This window comes from Bubalus bubalis, chromosome 21, assembly GCF_019923935.1.
Source record: "Bubalus bubalis isolate 160015118507 breed Murrah chromosome 21, NDDB_SH_1, whole genome shotgun sequence".
Classification (NCBI taxonomy): Eukaryota; Metazoa; Chordata; class Mammalia; order Artiodactyla; family Bovidae; genus Bubalus; species Bubalus bubalis.
This window is the reverse complement of record NC_059177.1, coordinates 35,017,518-35,035,227: the sequence shown is the minus strand read 5'-3', so window position 1 is coordinate 35,035,227 and position 17,710 is coordinate 35,017,518. Positions and strand designations below refer to the sequence as shown.

Genomic DNA, 17,710 nt, shown 5'->3' with positions numbered 1-17,710 from the left:
GGTGAGAGAACTCACCTGGAAAAGCTGCTTCGGGTGGGATTTGGGCCAGATCAGTGCTTGCTGGCGGCTTTGGATGTGAGGGCTTCTAGTCCAGTGAGAGCCAGGGAGCTGACTCCCAGGGACTCCCCAGTCTGCCTGAAACTGTCCTAGGGGAGGGTGTCGGGGAGCCAGCTGTAAGTGGGTTGGGGAATTTTGTGAGATGATGTCTTCACTTTGTCTTTCCTTGCAGGCTGGTTCCAGCACCGCGAGTGGGAACATCCTCTCTGCCCTGCACGCGGTTTGGCAGACACAGGGGCTGTCGGGGTAAGGCCTCCTCCTCTAGCCCAGCGCCGGGCACACCCACCCTTCTTCCTTCCGCTCGTCCTGATCGTAGGAGACGTCATGTTTGATGTTGCGTGTGTGAGGTGCTGTTACACAGTCAAGCTGACGCGGTGTTGCGGCCGGTGGGTCCCATCTCAGTGGCGGGTGATGTCCGTGTGTGTGGCCCCTGCCGGGTTCTGGGCTGCAGCAGTGAGAAAGCCAGCGTCCGCTTGTGTAAGGTAGGACCCGAGTGACGAAGGTAGCGTTGTTAAAAGAAAGCATTTGTGGTTTGGGACACTTTTACCTATTATTAGTTATCACCTTCAACATAGCACAGTGCGTGACACCTCCCTTGAAGCCCACTGCTTTGTCAGCCAAGTGCTTCATACTCTAGTGTGGTGTCCCGCAAAGCTCTCTTTAAAATGCTATTTCAGTATTGCTTTTACAACATGCAAACCTGTCCAAGCGCTTCCCCGGTGGCTCAGCAGTAAAGAATCTGCCTGCAGTGCGGGAGACACAGGCTTGATCCTTGAGTTAGGAAGAGCCTCTGGAGAAGGAAGTGGCTACTCTCTCCAGTATTCTTGCCTGGGAAATCCCATGCACAGAGGAGCCTGGCAGGCTACAGTCCATGGGACAGAACCAAGCGACTAAGCACCAAAGCTGTCTACAGGTTGGGATCTATACAGATGGGTGATATCATGGTTCTGTCTGGAATCATCTCCAGGGATTTTCCTGAGAGCCCAGCCTCCGTTCAGGGAAGGCTGAAGGGAGCCTGGTCACAAGGCTGGTATGAGACAGCCAAGCCCCAGTAGTGCCACCTCCTCGTCGCACAGCTGTGTCCATCGCTTATGTGGCTAGTTTTGTGTCCATTTGGCAGGTTTTGTTGCAGCTGGTTGAGTCTGGAGAGCCTGGTGCAGGTCAGCCAGGCCCAGGCGAGGGGCTTCTGCAGGAGCATCCTCTGTTCACAGCAGCTGGCAGTGTGGCCTTAGGGACTGTGCCTCCTCGCGGTGGGTGCTGTGCGCCTGAAGGACACGGGGTGCGGAGGCGAGGCCGGGCCACCCGAGGAGTGGGCGAGCCCAGGAGGGCAGGGGCGTAGCTCGTCTGTCCTGAGTCAGTGACTCCCGGCTAATTGATGGTGAGGACGTAGCAATCTAGTTGCTCATAGTTGAGACATGTCTATTTTGATGTTAGTTTTTCCTGAAGAAAGAAATGGTGTGTGTGTGGGGGAAGAGCTATGAAATAGCCCAGAAAAGATTCTTTGGGCTTCAGATAGTGACTGGGCCACACAGAGGTGTTGCATGCAGTAGCTTTTTTAGGTCATCATGTCAGACTGCTGAATTTTACTCATTTGTTTTGATATCATTCTTAAGAGTCTCTGGCAACTGTTGGTCTCTGCCCTAGACCGTAGCCCTGTGGAGTCTGAGCGGGGCTGTAGCCTGCCTGCCGTTTTAAGGAAGGTGCTGATGTGTGTGGGGGAGGCCTTGTTGGCAGGACCGTGGCACCAGAAACTCGCGGAGGAGGGGTTTCCCTGAGATGATCAAAACCTAACCTTCCCTGTCCTGGCGGTGGTGTCACTGGCTGCTCCCTCACGGGACCACGCCAGGATCTCAGGCAGAGAGACAAGGTGTCATCCTCATGCAGAGGGCCTGTCCCTGCTGTCAGCCCTGTGAAGGGATCTCATCTTCCAGAAGCTTCTTGAGTCTTGGGCTTCCATTGGTATGCCCAGTGCGATCCTTGGCAGGGTGTTCATTAGCTTCTCATTAATGTGATAGGAGAAATAATTTGACAAGGGAACTGTAACTAAAGGCAAAGAAGCAAAGGCCCTGCCAATGTGGGCAGCTGTTCTGAGCAGTGGGCCTGGGCTTCTGCTGCTTCCTCTGTCCTCTGCGCAGAGTCCTCGGGGCTCCTGGTGGTCCTGGAATATGCCTGCCGGCTTTGCAGAGGGTTCCAGTTACCTTGCAGGTACAGCCTTGCGCCTCGTGTACACGTACACAACCCCCACACCGCCCAAGCCCAGCTCAGGGCTGGTGCTGAGCTCCCGGCATCCGTTAGAGCAGTGACGCGCTTGGGTCACTCCAGGGAGGGCGGGGGAAACCATGTTCTGTCACAGACTTGGGAGATGTGCCTGCGGGCAACTTGGTTTCTCAAATGAAAATACCACGCGCTTATCCAGCACAGCGGGCTGGAGGCAGATGGGAAGCCTGTTTATGTGGCGCTGCTCCGCACTCCAGCTCATCGCCTGGCCTTGGTGTTTCTCTTCCGCACCTTCCCGTGCTCACCGCCGCTGCCGAGCCCCTCGCGTGGCGCCCGCTGTGTAGTCTCTCCCGCAGCGTCCCTCCAGCGAGGCTCCGCTCTGCTCCTGCCCCCGTGTCTGGGTCTGGTTGCGGTGCTCTCTGGACAAATGACTCTACGTTAAGGCTGTAATGATGTTAACAGACTCAGTTGTCATCTAGTGAAGCAGTAAACTGCTTCCGTCTGCCCCTAGCATGGAGCAGCTGAGCTCATTAGCAGCGGGAGCAGAATGAGACGCTGGCTGTGGAAACAAGTCAGGGAGGGAGGCTCCTGTGGCAAATGCGGTTTCTACAGCTCAGCCCCTGTGCCCTCCCGGCCAGCGCATCTCTTTGTGGGGTGGGGGCTGGGGGATGAAGTGTTCTCCAGGTCGGAAGGACCTAGGGGCCTCAACGCAGAAATTCAGGGATACCTCATATAGAAACAGTTTGCCCAGTGCTGGGCTGAACAGCTTTTTCCTTACAAATGTGTTTTCATCTTCTGTAGAATTATCATGTGGACAAGAAAAAGAGGTTCTCATTTGGGGTATCATTGTAGTTGATGAGTTAAATTCTCAGCTAACTAAACCACTGACCCCCAGAACTCCTCTCGAGTCTCTTTTCCTCAGAAGTGCTGAGGGCTTTGTGGTGGGGTTGTCTGAGGAGCGGGGAGCTGGCCTCTCCTGGCAGTTGACAGGGGGCAGCTGGGCAGCCGTGGATTAGGCTGCCCTTGTGAGGCCTCCTCCCTGTCCAGGTTTGGGTGAGTCTCCCTTTAGCTGAGCGTGGAGGTTTCCCAGACTGTCAAGGCTATCCCAGGCTCCTGTTGGCATAATGTATGTATTTTCAGCTTTCCTCCCTAGATCTGACCCAAATTATTTTTAGTAGTAAATTCATTAGTTCTGACTGTGTAATTTTGTTTTCTGCATATACAAGTAATACTGTTGGTAAAAAGGTTCAATTATTACAGACACTAGGCGAGGAAAGTCTCCTCAGGAAGTTGAGGACATGTCAGCCGTGTTTGTTCAACAGGCAGTCATATTACACTGCTCTGGGACTTCTTTTAGAACCCATTTTGTCTGTCTTCCATGTGAGTCCTGTGGACGACCTTATTTTTCAGTTGCAGAATCTCCCAGGTTTGTCTCCTGTACCAGAATCTGTAATCCGAGAGTGGGTTCTTTGCAGGTTTTGTTTCATCAGTGAAACCACGATGACCATCTTTGAACAAATAACTGTGCGTTGCTCTGGGAGTGTATTAAACAATGATTGCCCAATTTACAACCCCAGTAACACTGTTCTTTTACTTTGCATTTCTTTGCTTATTCCAAAGTTGCAACTTTGATGGTGACTGGCCTTCCCTAGGGCCTGGGGACAAAACCTATAATGAGGTGCTGTTCCCCTCCCAGCTGGAACAACCCATCTGTCTTGCCCTTCATTAGAGGAGAAAGAAAATGGGATCCATGGAGATTGGATTCCCCAAGTGGCATCACATTTGTGGGGATTTAAGGACAAAATGGGACCAAGTGAGTCACCGGGAGGAGCAGGGGATAATCACTGGAAATCTCCCGAAACACCCAGGCCCACTTCAGGTTTAAGGTGTTGGGGGCTCCAGTGTTCTCCAGGAGCCAGCTCATTGACAGCTTTATTAAAAAGTCCATTTCATCGTCTCTCAAAGACAGAAATGGTGTGAAAGTTAACAGAACTCTTGTGGGGATCGAGTTAGTTTGGACTAACTGCTGGACTTAGCAGTGGGTGCTCACAAGTAAGCTCTGTTTGGTATTCGGCCACTTTAGCCCACAAACAGCTGGGCTCCAGCTTCAGCAAGTCTACTTGGGAGCGTAAGTGCCATTCTGAAAGGAAAACACACATATCTAAAGTGCTATGTGGGGTTTAATGAGCATGGTGTGTTACGTTGAGCAAGCTGTGGGTGTTGGAATTCCACCTTTTTTACACACACAATTTTTAAAAATCTTTCCTCTTGCCTCCCACCAGATTATTTGCAGGTATCTTCCCTCGCATGGCAGCCATCAGTCTGGGAGGTTTCATCTTTCTTGGTGTTTACGACCAAACTCGCAGCTTTCTGTTGGAACTTGGCAGAGAGAGCCCCTGAATCAGAGATGGCCCCTGCCTTCAAGAAAGGATCCTGCTGTGAGAAGAGTTTCCCTTCCAGTGAGCAGCTGTCCAGCCATCTGAACAGCGAGACACAGTGCAGAGTCCAGTCCCGCTCGGGTTACAACATGGAGGACACGTCTTCCGTGCTGCAGGCTGGCTGGGGTGACGTCATCGGCTCGTTTGCCAGAGTTGAGAGAGAAATGATGTCCACAGTGGTACTTTGAACATTATTTTTCTCAGAACCCCTTAATAAATAAGCATGGTAATGCTGAGTCCAGGCCCTTTCAGAGCCTTCATTTGATCTGTATCTGATCTTTCATTTCCTGCCACCTGATGGTAGAGTCAGCCAAGGCAGGGCTGGTTACAATTTTAAAAGAACGGCTAGAAGGAGACTTATGGAAAAGGCTGGGGATGTGGGTGGGTTTTTCCCCTGGGTTAATTCCAATTGCATGAGCTTACAGCTTTGTGTAAAAAGAATGAACTACAGGAGCATGGCAAGCATCCTTGCTGGGTGACCAAGCTGCTGGTCTTCATGACCATCAGATTTCACCTATGAAAACACACTTGTATTCTTTTACAGAGAGGTGGCCAGCTGCTCCTGGGGTGTCTGGTCTCGGCTCAGTGACTAGGTGCGCCGCCACCGACCTCTCGCACGATCTCAGACTCAAAGCAGGGGCCGGGGCTGGCTTTGGAAACAGGGTGGTTTCATCCTTCCTAATCAGTAAGGTTCCCTGTTAGGCATTTTAAGCTCTACACTGGAAATCGAAGATAGGAAGTGAGACGGTCACCATTCTGGAGCTTGACTAATAAGCTCCAGGTGTTAGAAAAATTCAGAGAGAAATCTTAGGAATCTAGTGCTGGCATGTCTTCCCTGGAGCAACAGTATATAGTTGCTTTGACTAAAATTTTTTTCCTTTTCAAGAAGTAAAAGGGTAATTAATTAAGGCAGGATGACTCCCTTACAAAGGCAGTCTCTGGAATTAAACATGATGAAGCACGGCCGGTTAACAACGTAGGTAGAAAACAACCCACCACACACTTAACATGTTATAAATGAACCTTTATTAAAGACACTTCAATGCCATTTGTTAGACACTTCAATATTTTACATGTTTTTCAATGTACATTGTACCAAAATTTCTATAAATAAATAACTTTGTACATAAAAGTAATACTTCCTCTTTCACATTGCCTCTCAGAAGCAGCAAATTCACATATTTTGTGGAAGTAACAATCAGTTAACTGTTGAGAACAGAATTCTAGATGTGCTTACCTTCTGGAACAGTGGTGACACCTGACAGTGAGATTTAACATAGGTAAGTAGCCATTCCATCAGTACGTCCCCCTCAGCTTTTTGGCTAAAGGAACTTGGCTTTCTGAGATTTTTAAGGACCTTGTTTCAATGTAATTTTTCCTGAAATACACATTGGCACTCACAAGATGGTTAGCAACAGGTCTCAAAAAAAGTGCAAAAATACCCAAAACCCAGGACGAGGGGCTGATCTCTGAGAGTCCAAGCCCAGGGCCATCTGGGCGAGGGAAGGACATGGCCAGGCCTGCTCTGGATTCTCAGTAGAGACATATGAGCCCTGAAAAGAGAGGACTCGGGTTTTTTTCTCCCCTAAGGCCAATGTAATATTAATTATATCGGCAGAACTACAACAACATCACTATTGAAAAATCCACAGGTACCAACACCATCAGCAGCCTCTATCTTATTAAAAAGCCTCAAATGACCATTGAATGATACTGACAAGACCACATCTGCCTTTCTCACAGAAGGAAGAAAGGCCTCCTAATTGTTGGAACCAATTGCTTGTAGTGGATTAACAACCTATAGTCCACCTCTTAGAGAAAGAACTGAAACCTACGAGAACACCTTCACCGTGAAGGAATGTGACGTCTGCCCCTCCGAGCTCTACGGGGAGGTCCCCGCAACGCTGTCCACACACAAGCAACCATGACAGGAAGTTGCTTCCACTGCAGACGCAGCCTCTGGTGGTAGAGCATCCCAGGGTCTGTACCAAGCCAGAGCACCTCCTTTCCACCCACCACCAAAACCTCCTGTGAACAAATGTGGTTTGTAGCTTCAAGGAACTCCATCCATGCATTAAGGCACCAGAACTATCCCCCCCCTCCAAAATTAAACAGCAACCAGGTATGAAAAATAATATTGTCAACATCGTACGATTTTTGTTTCTGTTAACCATGCACTAAAGATTAAAATAGCCTCTGTAAAAGATATATATAATATATATGGCATCTCTGAGAACTCTTATGTACAAGGGTACCAAATACTCCTCTACCTTTTGTACACGCTAGCCTCTTGCATTTCTGTGCTTCCAATGCAAGTCCTTTCAGACTCTTGCCGCTCCACGTGGAGGTGAGAACTATGTACAAATCAGTGACGCCCGAAGCCAGGCTCCCTCGTGGCCTCACCCACCTCTCTTCTGCAGACGCCGTGAGAGCCGAGGTAGACAAAGCCTAGCTTTTCGGTGCAAACAGCAGTGGTGTGCTCCGTCTCCCGGGGGACTGTCCTGTCAGGGGGGTGGACTCGGAACCAGAGTCACAGGCTTGGGGGATGTGTCCGTTGGAAAGAAGCAAGTGCTGACCTTCACCAGGCACGTCAGGGGAGTCCGAGGCAGCGTCCGCGAGCTCAGGCTTGCCTGCAGTTAACACAGATGAAGGCTGGAGGTCTAAGGAGTCCGGCTCACACAGCCGTGCTCGAGTCCAAGAGGATGCCCCTAGGAGGGGAGAAAGGAGAGGCCATGTCAGCCCGGCCACACCCCCACTGAAGGGTGACCCTCGGGAGATAGACCATTACCTTTGCCATCGAGAGGCGCCGCGGGCCTCTTCAGGGCGGCCCGCGTTCTGTCGTGGTTACTGGGGTAGAGGGGCCCCCTGCTCGGATGCAGTGCAGAGTGCGGGTGCTCGCTCGGGCTGGGCTCCTGGCTGCTCGGGGCTCCCGGCTGCCCGCTGTCCCCTGGCTGACGGCGGCAGGCTGGCTCCTGGGCGGAAGCGTGCGCCTCAGTGCTGCAGTCAGTGCGCCCCAGTGGGCCGCCGCGCTCTGTGGATGAGACGGAGAACCGTCACTGGACTACTCAGTGAGGCCCGAGCCCCGCGCTCGTCACCTCCGTAGACACCTCCCCGCCCAAGTCCGTTCACAGAAAAAGGACTGTGGCCAACACCCAGCTATTTGTGAAGAACAGAGGTCTTCCACGCTGAAATGCTTCAGATTAATTTCTTAATCACAGTGTGAACTGATACACTCTGATCCCAGGGGAAGATCCAGTGTGCATGACGTGTTGTGCAGGGTCAGACATCTAGTGTCAGAGTGGCCCTGGTTGAAAGGGCACCTCAATCTGTCACTTAAAAATCTAAACTCATGCTTAACACACCGTAGTATTACTTTAAGAGACCTCCTATTCTGGAATTTAAAAAGAAGCAGGCCGCACTTCCTGTTTGTAGAATGACTGCCAAATTCTGAGAAAGTTTGACATCAATTATTTGTCTCCCCCCACAACTTTCATGTAGCAAGTAGGTCAACTCAAATTTTGATTTCAAGAGCTAAATACTTTTTCCTGAGGAAAACTTCTCATACCCATTGTCTTCTGGGGACCGGGTGGGCCATCAGCCTTCTCCACCACTTTCCAGGGCTCCTTGGTGAACCCGACGCAGAACTTGGGCTGCCTGCAGATAACACCGTGAGCTTCCACCTCGGGAAAGAGGCCTGCGTCTCTTGGACAAACACCTGCAACAGACTCCCATCCAGTTAGACTCCCTTCCTCTGAGGTGGGCTTAGCGCTTCAGACGATGCTGTGTGAAAAGAACGGGCAAGGCAACCAGCGCAGGGACACTATTCAAGAGGTTCCCAGGGGTTTGTTCCTGGGCTGAGGCCCCCTTTTCTAACGCTGCCTTCACACCAGGGCAGGCCTTGGGTGCCATGACGGTAAGCAGTTCTTGGTGTGGATAAACTCACTCCAAACCACTGCTCTGTCTTCCCCCGTTTCTGTGGGCACTTCCTACTCTGAGAGACCGAAGAGCAGACCTGGGCAGTCTCCCTGCTCCAGGGATGGGAGTGGGGTGTGTCTCTGAAGCGGTCTTGCCCTCTGCTGCTCTTACTGCAGGCAGTCCTACCTTATCCGGATTAGGAGACAGTACACCCAACAGAGACCTTGTGGAGCTTGCACAGGTTAAGTCCCCAAAGACCCACCAGCAGACTTGAGTCACCCAAGCTTCCAGGTCCCTGTGCTTAAGAGGATGCGCCCGGGCTGAGGCCCTACCGTTGCTCTCCAGATGCCCGTTGGCCTGGTGGCCACCTTCCGTCCTGACCATAGTCTCCTGTCGGTCCGAAAGCGTCCCCTGAGAAGACAGGTAGCTCGGAACGTCTGGGGGCACGATGGTTTCATCTGCAAGGAGACAAGGTGGTCACCCACCAGGGGTCCTGATCCTTTGTGGTGACGACACAAGCAGACTTGGGCACCGGGCAGCCTCTGTAAAGCTGTGCAGAGACACCGCGTGGCATCTGTGCCCTGGAGAAGCCCTCCTAGCACCTGCTTAGCCTGACTTTACCCAGCTATTGGGAGAGATGTCAGTCTCCCTTCTCATCACCATGCCCCAAGAGAAAAATGGCCCGGTGAAATCCCTGCAGCCCCAACCCACCACACAGCAGCAAAGCCTGATGGCTCAGAAAACTGCACAGTTCGTAATGGACTTGCATTAAGAGTATTCCCATTAAAATGTGCTATTCTCAAAAGAGAAAATGGTGTCATTCTCTGGCCTCCTTTCCAAACATCCTGGCTGTTCTCCTCCCCTGCAAGTCCCCTTGGCCACGGCGGCTCACCTGTGTTCGTGACGCTGTACTCCTCGCTCTTCTTCCTGGTCTGATAGATGATGCACACCCAGACGAGGGAGGTGAGCACGATGCTGCACACCACGGCGATGGTGAAGATGCCCACGGTGGTGCCGTCTTTCCTGCAGCCCGGGGTGGGCAGGACGCTCAGCTGGCTGTGCGCGCGCTCGGTGCCCAGGGCGTTGGACATCTCGCAGGTGTAGCGGCCCGCGTCTTCCAGCACCACGTTCTGAATGACCAGCAGCTGGTTGCCAGGTGTGAAGTGGTGGCGTTCGGTGAGGCTCAGGGGCCGGTCCCCCTTGAGCCAGGTGATGCGGGGCGGAGGGCTGCCGGCTGCCTTGCACTGCAGCACCACCGTTTCTCCCACGGACACCACGCGGTCCTCCAGCGGCACCGCCAGGGACGGGGTCTCTGCAAGAAAGTGGGGGTGTCACCGTTTCTCTGGGCCTCGGCTGTTCTAGGTCTGTCTCCTGGAACAAGGACAATCCAACGCGTCATGCAGTGCTATCTGGGAGCTTTTACCAGGGTGTCTAGGTTTTCTACCAGAGGGACTAGCCGTGCTGTCTGGGGATGAACTGACCTCAAGCCACAGAACCCCCATGGTTCTCACAATGCCCGGTGACAGGCCCACGTCTGTCCCTCTTGACCCACCCTGCCTGCCTGAGGAGAGGGCAGTTCTTCAGAGGGTCTTAAACCTAAGCCCTGTGGAGACTCTTAATTCGATGGCTTTTTTCTTAAGAGCGGGAACCACTTGTTTTGCTTAAAGTAAAAACTGCCTCTTGCACTCCCCTACCCCAGGCTTCATAGGACAGTCTCAGAACCCTGCCTCTGGGTCCTGTTGATGTGTAAGAAAATCACACACAAACACACACACACACACACACACACACACACACACTCTCTCAGCGTACCTGGGTCCTATTGATGTGTAAGAAAATCTCACTCACACACACACACACACACACTCAGCATACCTGGGTCCTATTGATGTGTAAGAAAATCACACACACACACACACTCAGCGTACCAACCTAGGACAGTCAGGGTGGCATTGGCCGACACGGAGCCAGCCGAGTTCTGGGCAGTACAGCTGTAGACCCCCATGTCGTCTGTCTTCACGTCCGTGATGAAGAATACGTCGTCGTCCGGCATGACGTGCATGCGGCGCTCGCGAGCGGCGGGGAAGTCCGTGCCTCCGTCCTTCTGCCAGGCGATCTGGGGGTTGGGGTGGCCGGTGGCGGCACATTCGAGGCGGGCCGTGGTGCCGGTCCGGATGGCGATGTCGTGGGGCATTTTGGTGAAGGAAGGGAACACTGCGGGGCAGACAGAGTCGTCTGTGGAACGCTGGGTGCAGAGGCCAGGAGCGGCTTCTGTCGGACCGACTCCCCGACTCCCGAGTGTCAGCTCGCCACTCACCGCCCTTTGTGCAGCGTCCGCCTAGGACTGCCCACCCCCGCCCCCACAAGAACCAGGAGCAGGGCTTTCTGAGCGCCACCGACCGCTCCCGCTGCACGGGCAGCAGTTAGCACCTCCTCTCATCGCACACACGAGGTTGGCTTGAACCCCTTCAATGGAAGGCTCCCCTGAAACATGTCCTACTGTCTGTCCTGTGGTGACCAGTCTGTATAGGGATACCCCATAAGTGCCAGGGCCTGATGCCTGCCTGCCTGGTTTGGTCACCCTGAGGAAGCCTGAAAAACAAGGACATCTGCTCCTGCCAGGCGCTGTAGCAGGGAACGTGACATGCCTTCACCCTGGAGAAGGCAAGAGGATGGCTCTTTCGTCTTGAAGAAAACCCATTCAGGAACTTTGGTGCTGGAACCATTTAACTGTAGATTTAATAAATCAAGAGAATCTTGCTATGATGCAGGGCAGGGTGCTATTAACTGCTCAAGCTATCTACCTCTCTTTCTACCCTAAACTCACTACAAGAAACAGCAGCCCTGAAGACTGACATCTTGACAGGCTCTAGAGCTGGCTGCCGAGTGAAAAAATCCTTGTCAGACACCCGCAAGACCGTTCTGCTCCCGGCTCACTGGCCTATGGCTCACTGGCCTGGCCCCACCCGGGCTGGCCACCAGCCCCAATGCTGGGCCATCTCCTTGGAGGGCAGCGGCTTCCCCAGGATTGGGGTGCACTTGGAATCTGGCTGCCAGGCATCTTGGGCTGAGGAGGATAATAAGTGGGGGGGGGGGGGGGAATACAACATTTGGCCCTACCTACAATGTACTTTAATGAAAGTGAAGTGAAAGTTGCTCAGCCGTGTCTGACTTTTCGTGACCCCCATGGACTATACAGTCCATGGAATTCTCCAGGCCAGAATACTGGGAGTGGGTAGCCTTTCCCTTCTCCAGGGGATCTTCCCCACCCAGGGATTGAACCCAGGTCTTGTGCATTGCAGGCGGACTCTATAAGGGAAGCCTACTTTATGTAATAACTGTGTTAAAAAAAAATCACTCCAAAAGACTCCACTAAGAATAAACCCTACAATCTGCTACTCCTGAGCCCAAGCCAGGCCACAGCGTGTGACAGAATGACGCCTCCCATCCTGGTCATTTCCAGATGGCAGAGCAGCCCCGAGCGTGGCTCTGCAGGAGCCGGACCCCCAGGAGGAAGGCGGCGTACCGTGCACGGTGAGCTTGGCCTTGTGCGAGTAGGAGGAGCCGAAGTGGTTGGTGATCACGCACTGGTAGCGGCCCTCGTGCGCGAAGGTGAGGCGGCGCAGGTGCAGGACGGTGGTATACTCCATCACCTCCCCGTCCTGCGCGCGCACGTGGGCAAAGTTCTCCATGTCGGCGTTGGCCAGCGCCTCGTTGTCCTTCTTCCAGGCGAACGTCATCGGGGAGCTGCTGCTGCTGGCGGCCGAGCAGGTGAAGCGGACGTCCTTGCCCACCACGGCTGTGATGGTCTCTGGCTGGGTGATGATCTGGGGCTTTGGCAAGTCATCTGGGGTGAGAAGAGCCGGCTGTAAGGCACTGGGACCCCTTCAGGACATGGGGACCAGCGGCGGTTCTCACAAACAAGAAAGTCAGACCTCAGTGGCTCCTTGAGCACCCTCAGCTCTACCAGACTGTCAGGGACGTGCACTGTGGTGATCCAGTAACAGCTCCATGAACAGTGATCCCTCCATGATCACACCCCTTGATTACAGGCACATCCACCAGTGCTCAGTTATCAAACAGCCCTCAACTTCCCTAAGGCTACAGCTTTACTCACTCGTGGTCAGAGAAAACTCAAAGAGCACCATGAACCACTGTGAATGCAGAGCGCCCCCACCCCTCAAACTTTACTCCAAAGGGAGTAGGGTATGAAGTACCTCCAGAACATCACTTACTTCCCTCGTAGCTCAGTTGGTAAAGAATCTGCCTGCAATGCCAGAGACCCGGGTTTTGATCCCTGGGTCGGGAGATCCCCTGGAGAAAGGGATGGCTGCCCACTCCAGTATTCTTGCCTGGAGAATCCCATGGATAAAGGAGCCTGGCGGGCTACAGTCCATGAGGTCGCAAGAGTTGTACACGACTTAGAGACTAAACCGCCACCACCAGAACACCAGAATAATGGCTTGTGAAAATGTGCACCTCTATTAAAGCAGTGAGACCATTAGCAAAAATGATCACCATCAGCTTTTTTGGAATCTTAGGAAATAACTGGTAACAACCCATGGAGTGTTGCTTCAAGAAAACACTTGAAGAAAAGTGACCTTTCTGGCATAACTTACCTGAGGTCCATTCCTCTCTCCCCAGCTCTATGGCAACATTAGGCTACAAGCCTAGTAACTGTGAGGCGAGCAGGATGGGCTGCGCTCGCCCACAGAAGCTGCATTTACTTGGCCTGGTACAGTCTGCTCAGCAAGGGGAGCCCCGGCCCCGGGGCATGTGGTAAAAATAACCAGCAGTCAGTGCTGAGGCAGGAGTATTAGCTGGAACCATTAAGAGGGGTGGCCAGGAGATTACAAAGGAAGTCGGGTGAGTGAAATGTCACCCGTGGGCTCTGTAGAGGCTCGGAACATCTCTGAGGACCTAGAAGGCTGCCTGCATGTGCAGGACTAGGCATGTGCCCAGGAAGGACCTGAGAGAGTGCAGATTTCTTCCCTGTGACCCGCATCGAAGATCAAACAGGAAGTGATAGCACATCCCCAACACATACATGTTCATAGACCGTGAAGACTGAAGACGGCAGTACTCCCGAAATTAATCTAGAGGCTCAATGCAATCCCTGTTTCAAAATCCCAGCTGTCTCTACTGCCTAAATTGACAAGATTATGGGGACATCGGAGGGAGCCGTAATAGTGAAAAGCAACAAGACCAAAATCGGAGGACTATGTACAAGCTAATAAAATTGTGAAACTCTCAAAGGAAAATGCAGGCGTAAATCTTTGTGACCTTGTCTGTGGTAACAGCTTCTTAGATAATGACATCAAAATACAAACGACAAAAGAAAAAATTACACAATCAAAATTTAAAAACCTAACTAGCCCACAGAATGGTAGAAAATACTGGCGTATCTTAATCCTGCTGAGGATTTAGTATCCATAATACATAACGAACTCTTATAACTCAACACTGAAAAGACAAATGACCAATTAAAACATGGGCAGAAGATGTGAGTAGCCAGTTTTCCAAAGCAGACATACATATAGGTCCAATGATACGCATATGCAAACAAGCTCAACCTCATTAGGGGAATGCAAATGAAAACAACAGGGTGATTCCACTTTGACTAGTAAAACTGAAAAGGCAGTGACAAGTGCTGGACAGGGGAGCCTGGCGTGCTGCAGTCTGTGGGGTCACAAAGACTGGGACACAGCTTTGTGACTGAACAGCAAATGTTGAGAAAGGGAAACGAGACTCCTCATGCGTTGCTTGGGGGCGTGTGAAGTGGTGCAGCCACTTCGGGAAGCAGTTTGGCAGCTCCCGTATGACCCAGCAGTTCCATTCCTGGTATAAACCCAAGAGATTTTACATAAAAACTTGTACATGAATTTTCACAGCAGCATTATTTATAGTAAACAAAAAGTAGAAAGCAACCTGATGAATGGCTAAATAAATGGATAGCCATGCACTAGAATATTTGTTCAGCCACTTAAAAAATAATGAAGGACCGATACATGGTGGGACGGAACAGGGGGAGGAAGACAAAAAAAACTACACTAAGTGAAAAAGGCTAGTCACAAAAGACTATATATAGGATTCCAGTTACACAAAACATGCAGAAGAGGTAATCCTAGAGACCTGATGCACAGCGTGGTGGCGAATGTGTTTGGGCTTTCTTTATGGGTCATGAAAATGTGAAATTGGTAGTGAGGCTTACATGACTATTCCATATTTTAAACACCATTGACTTGTACGTTATTTAGAGGGGTAAAATTTATATGTAAATTATACTTCTCTTTTAAAAAATAGCTTTAGTGAAATACAACTTTCTTACAATACCATCCGCCTGTTTGAAGTGGACAATTGATGGTTTCGGTGTGTTCACAGGTACATGCAACCCGCATCACAGTCCGTTTTAAGAACATTTTCATCAGCTCAGAAAGAAACTTTGCATCTTTTAGCTATCATCCCTTCTCCCTCCAGCCCTCCCCAGCCCTAGGAAACCAACTGATCTACTTTCTACCTCTAGAGGGTTTCCTAGTCTGGAGATTTCACATGAATGGAATCATATACTGTCTTTTGTGATTGACTTGTTTCACTCAGATTGCTTTTCATGACATAATAATCCTAATTGTATGCTTATACCACATTTTATTTATCCACATAGGCATGTGGGTTTCCACTTTTTGGCTAGTATGAATAATAGTGCTATGAACATTCATGTACAAGCTTTGCTATGGGCATACATTTTGTTTCTCTTTGGAACTTACCCAGGAGTGGAATTGGTGGTTCATATAGTATCCGTGTTGAAGTGTTTGACAAGCTGTTTTTCCAAACAGCTACACCATACTGCATTCCCACCGGACACGTAGGCGGCTTTGGGGTTCTCCCCATTCTCACCAACCCTTGTTGGTGTCTGACTTGGATTCTAGCTCCCAGTGGGTGTGAAGTGATTACATTTCCATTGTATTAAAAAGGAGTGGGAGATTCCCACAGAGCTTGAAATTTTGATCTTCTGCCAAGTGTTTCCATGATTCCCACTGGTACTTGACGACTGTCTGAGTGGGAGCCTGAGCGGAAACGTGATGGTGGTTCTCAGAAATGGGTCCCGAGCGCTGCGGCCCAGGACCCACCTGCCAGGGCCACAGGCCAAGACTGGGCACAGCATGTCCCAGGACCCACCTGCCAGGGCCACAGGCCAAGACTGGGCACAGCATGTCCCAGGTCCTGCCTCGGCTCGTAGTCACCAGGAAAGACGATGCCCCATAGCGGGCCAGAGGAGGAAGGGGGCAGAAAGTGCAATTTCAGGGAGCTCTACGGGAAGAGAACAGTCAGGGACCAGGAACCTGAGAACCGTGGAGGTCGTGGCTCTTGTGTCCTAGAGAATGGGAGCCAAGCATGTGGTCCCCGTGAGAAGCACCGACAGTAAGGATGGCTGGTTCGGGGGCTGCTGCCACACTGCTGGACTGGGTCAGGAGGAAGGCAGGAAGCCTGCTGTCAGAGTGGTGGAGGTGGTGGCGGGTGGGTGTGTGGAAGGCGGGCACCTCCATCTTGACATCCCCAGGCACACTGCTTACTGCTGTGCCCAAAAGTAAGAGAGAGAAGTGCACCACGGGGGTCCCCAGACCCTACCTTTGGGAGCTCCTTCCCCGGAACGTCATCCCCAAGGTTCCGGGCAGACCAGGGGGACAAGAGGCAGCAGGACGCACACCTGCCCAGCACTTCGCTCCTAGAGCAGAAACCAGCAACGACTCGAAGTTCACCTCTTGCTGTGACTACATCTTCCTGACCACAAGGCTGCATATCCCTGCGTGGTGCCTGTGTGCACATGCGTGTGAGCACACATGCGTGCGTGTGTGTCCAGGTGCTCACCATTTCCTGTGCTCTCTGCAACCAAACCTCGATCCCGACCACCCCTCGTCAAAAAGATGGCAGGACCAACATGCCATCAGAAGGAAAAAAAAGCTACAAGTGCGATTCCAGTGCTTTGGAGACGCAGCAGGAGTGCAAGTCAACACGAAGGAATTATTTTTACTGCAGCAACTGTTCTCCTGAGACTCGTTCTTCCCGTATTTAACCTTTCATTCTTGGGGTTGGAAAGAAACACACAGGAAAACCCCAGCCTCATACACCAAGTAAATTTGCAGCTAAGCCTGGGCACCAGCACCGTCCTGAAACAACACAGCCACCTTCCTGTAACTGATTATCCGCCGTGTAACTGAACCAGCTCCTGCTCGCCCCTGATTAAATGCATGCACTCCGACAACCACATAATGAGGCGATGGCCCCGTAAATATGACGTGTGGTTTCGGTGGGAAATGAACTGTATCCTGCAGCTGACAGGTCACCGCGGGCTGGGCCGACTCTCATCACAGCAGTCCCTCCTGTAATGAAGTTTCGCCCGGCCTCCGTGCCCTTGGTGAAAAAGAAAAACACCAAATTGCAAAGACTGTCTTACCGCACACAAAACTCTCCGGTGGCACGGAGAAGATGCTCTGGCCCTTCAGCGCCTCTGGGTGGGCACAGGTGGCCGTTACGAAGCTCTGCAGCGTCCTGCCCAGCAGCCAGGGGGGCAGCCACTTGAGCTGGCAGTCGCACAGGAAGCTGTCACTGCTGATGTGGCTGAAAGCGAGACGATGAGACGAAAGGGTCATGTGAGGTGCGACTGCACAGAAGGGACACCCCCTCACCTGTGCCTGGAATGACCCTCCCCTCCAGCCAGCTCTGGCTGCGCATGTCGGCAAGCTCGAGTGGGAGATGCTTTCTCTCACGGTTCCTCTCCAGCGACCTAGAGCTGTGCGTACGTCTACATGGAGACTGTGAGCAACAGCAGCTTCTCGCTCAGCGGTTTAGATTCCGTGTCATGAACAAGCCACGGTGACGCTGACCCTGCTGGTCTAAGGCCCACACTTCAGGTAGCCGCCATCTAGACGTCACATGTGTTCTATCTGCGACAGCCACCGTGCTCAGGGGACCCCAGGGATGCGGTCTCCTGGCCTCTGACCATCCAGATGGGAACAGCATGGCCTGTGCGTGTGAAGTCACTCAGTTGTGTCCCACTCTTTGTGACCCCATGGAGAGTAGCCCGC

General features: G+C 52.0%; 2 protein-coding genes across 19 annotated transcripts in view; one reads left to right on the top strand and one right to left on the bottom strand.

Moving 5' to 3' along the window:
• The window catches only part of SLC25A26 (solute carrier family 25 member 26), a 148,711-nt gene extending 141,892 nt beyond the window's left edge, over nt 1-6,819 (top strand). For 11 of the 18 annotated variants that reach the window (XM_044933676.2, XM_044933671.2, XM_044933673.2 and 8 more), the window contains 2 exons: nt 4,557-4,891; nt 5,876-6,819. In XM_044933676.2, the coding sequence (XP_044789611.1) occupies nt 4,557-4,891; nt 5,876-5,974 (434 nt within the window). In that variant the 3' untranslated portion in view covers nt 5,975-6,819. Of the gene's footprint in view, nt 1-229; nt 304-4,556; nt 4,949-5,875 lie in introns of those variants that run through there. The other 7 variants (XM_044933667.2, XM_025272053.3, XM_025272052.3 and 4 more) reach the window with 3 other exon arrangements.
• LRIG1 (leucine rich repeats and immunoglobulin like domains 1) overlaps nt 5,722-17,710 on the bottom strand; it is a gene marked incomplete in the record, with an annotated part of 107,488 nt that continues 95,499 nt past the window's right edge. Inside the window, 8 exon segments of the mRNA XM_045163892.1 lie at nt 5,722-7,420; nt 7,501-7,743; nt 8,278-8,427; nt 8,960-9,085; nt 9,520-9,939; nt 10,560-10,841; nt 12,154-12,474; nt 17,080-17,243. Coding sequence (XP_045019827.1) covers nt 7,161-7,420; nt 7,501-7,743; nt 8,278-8,427; nt 8,960-9,085; nt 9,520-9,939; nt 10,560-10,841; nt 12,154-12,474; nt 17,080-17,243 — 1,966 coding nt within the window.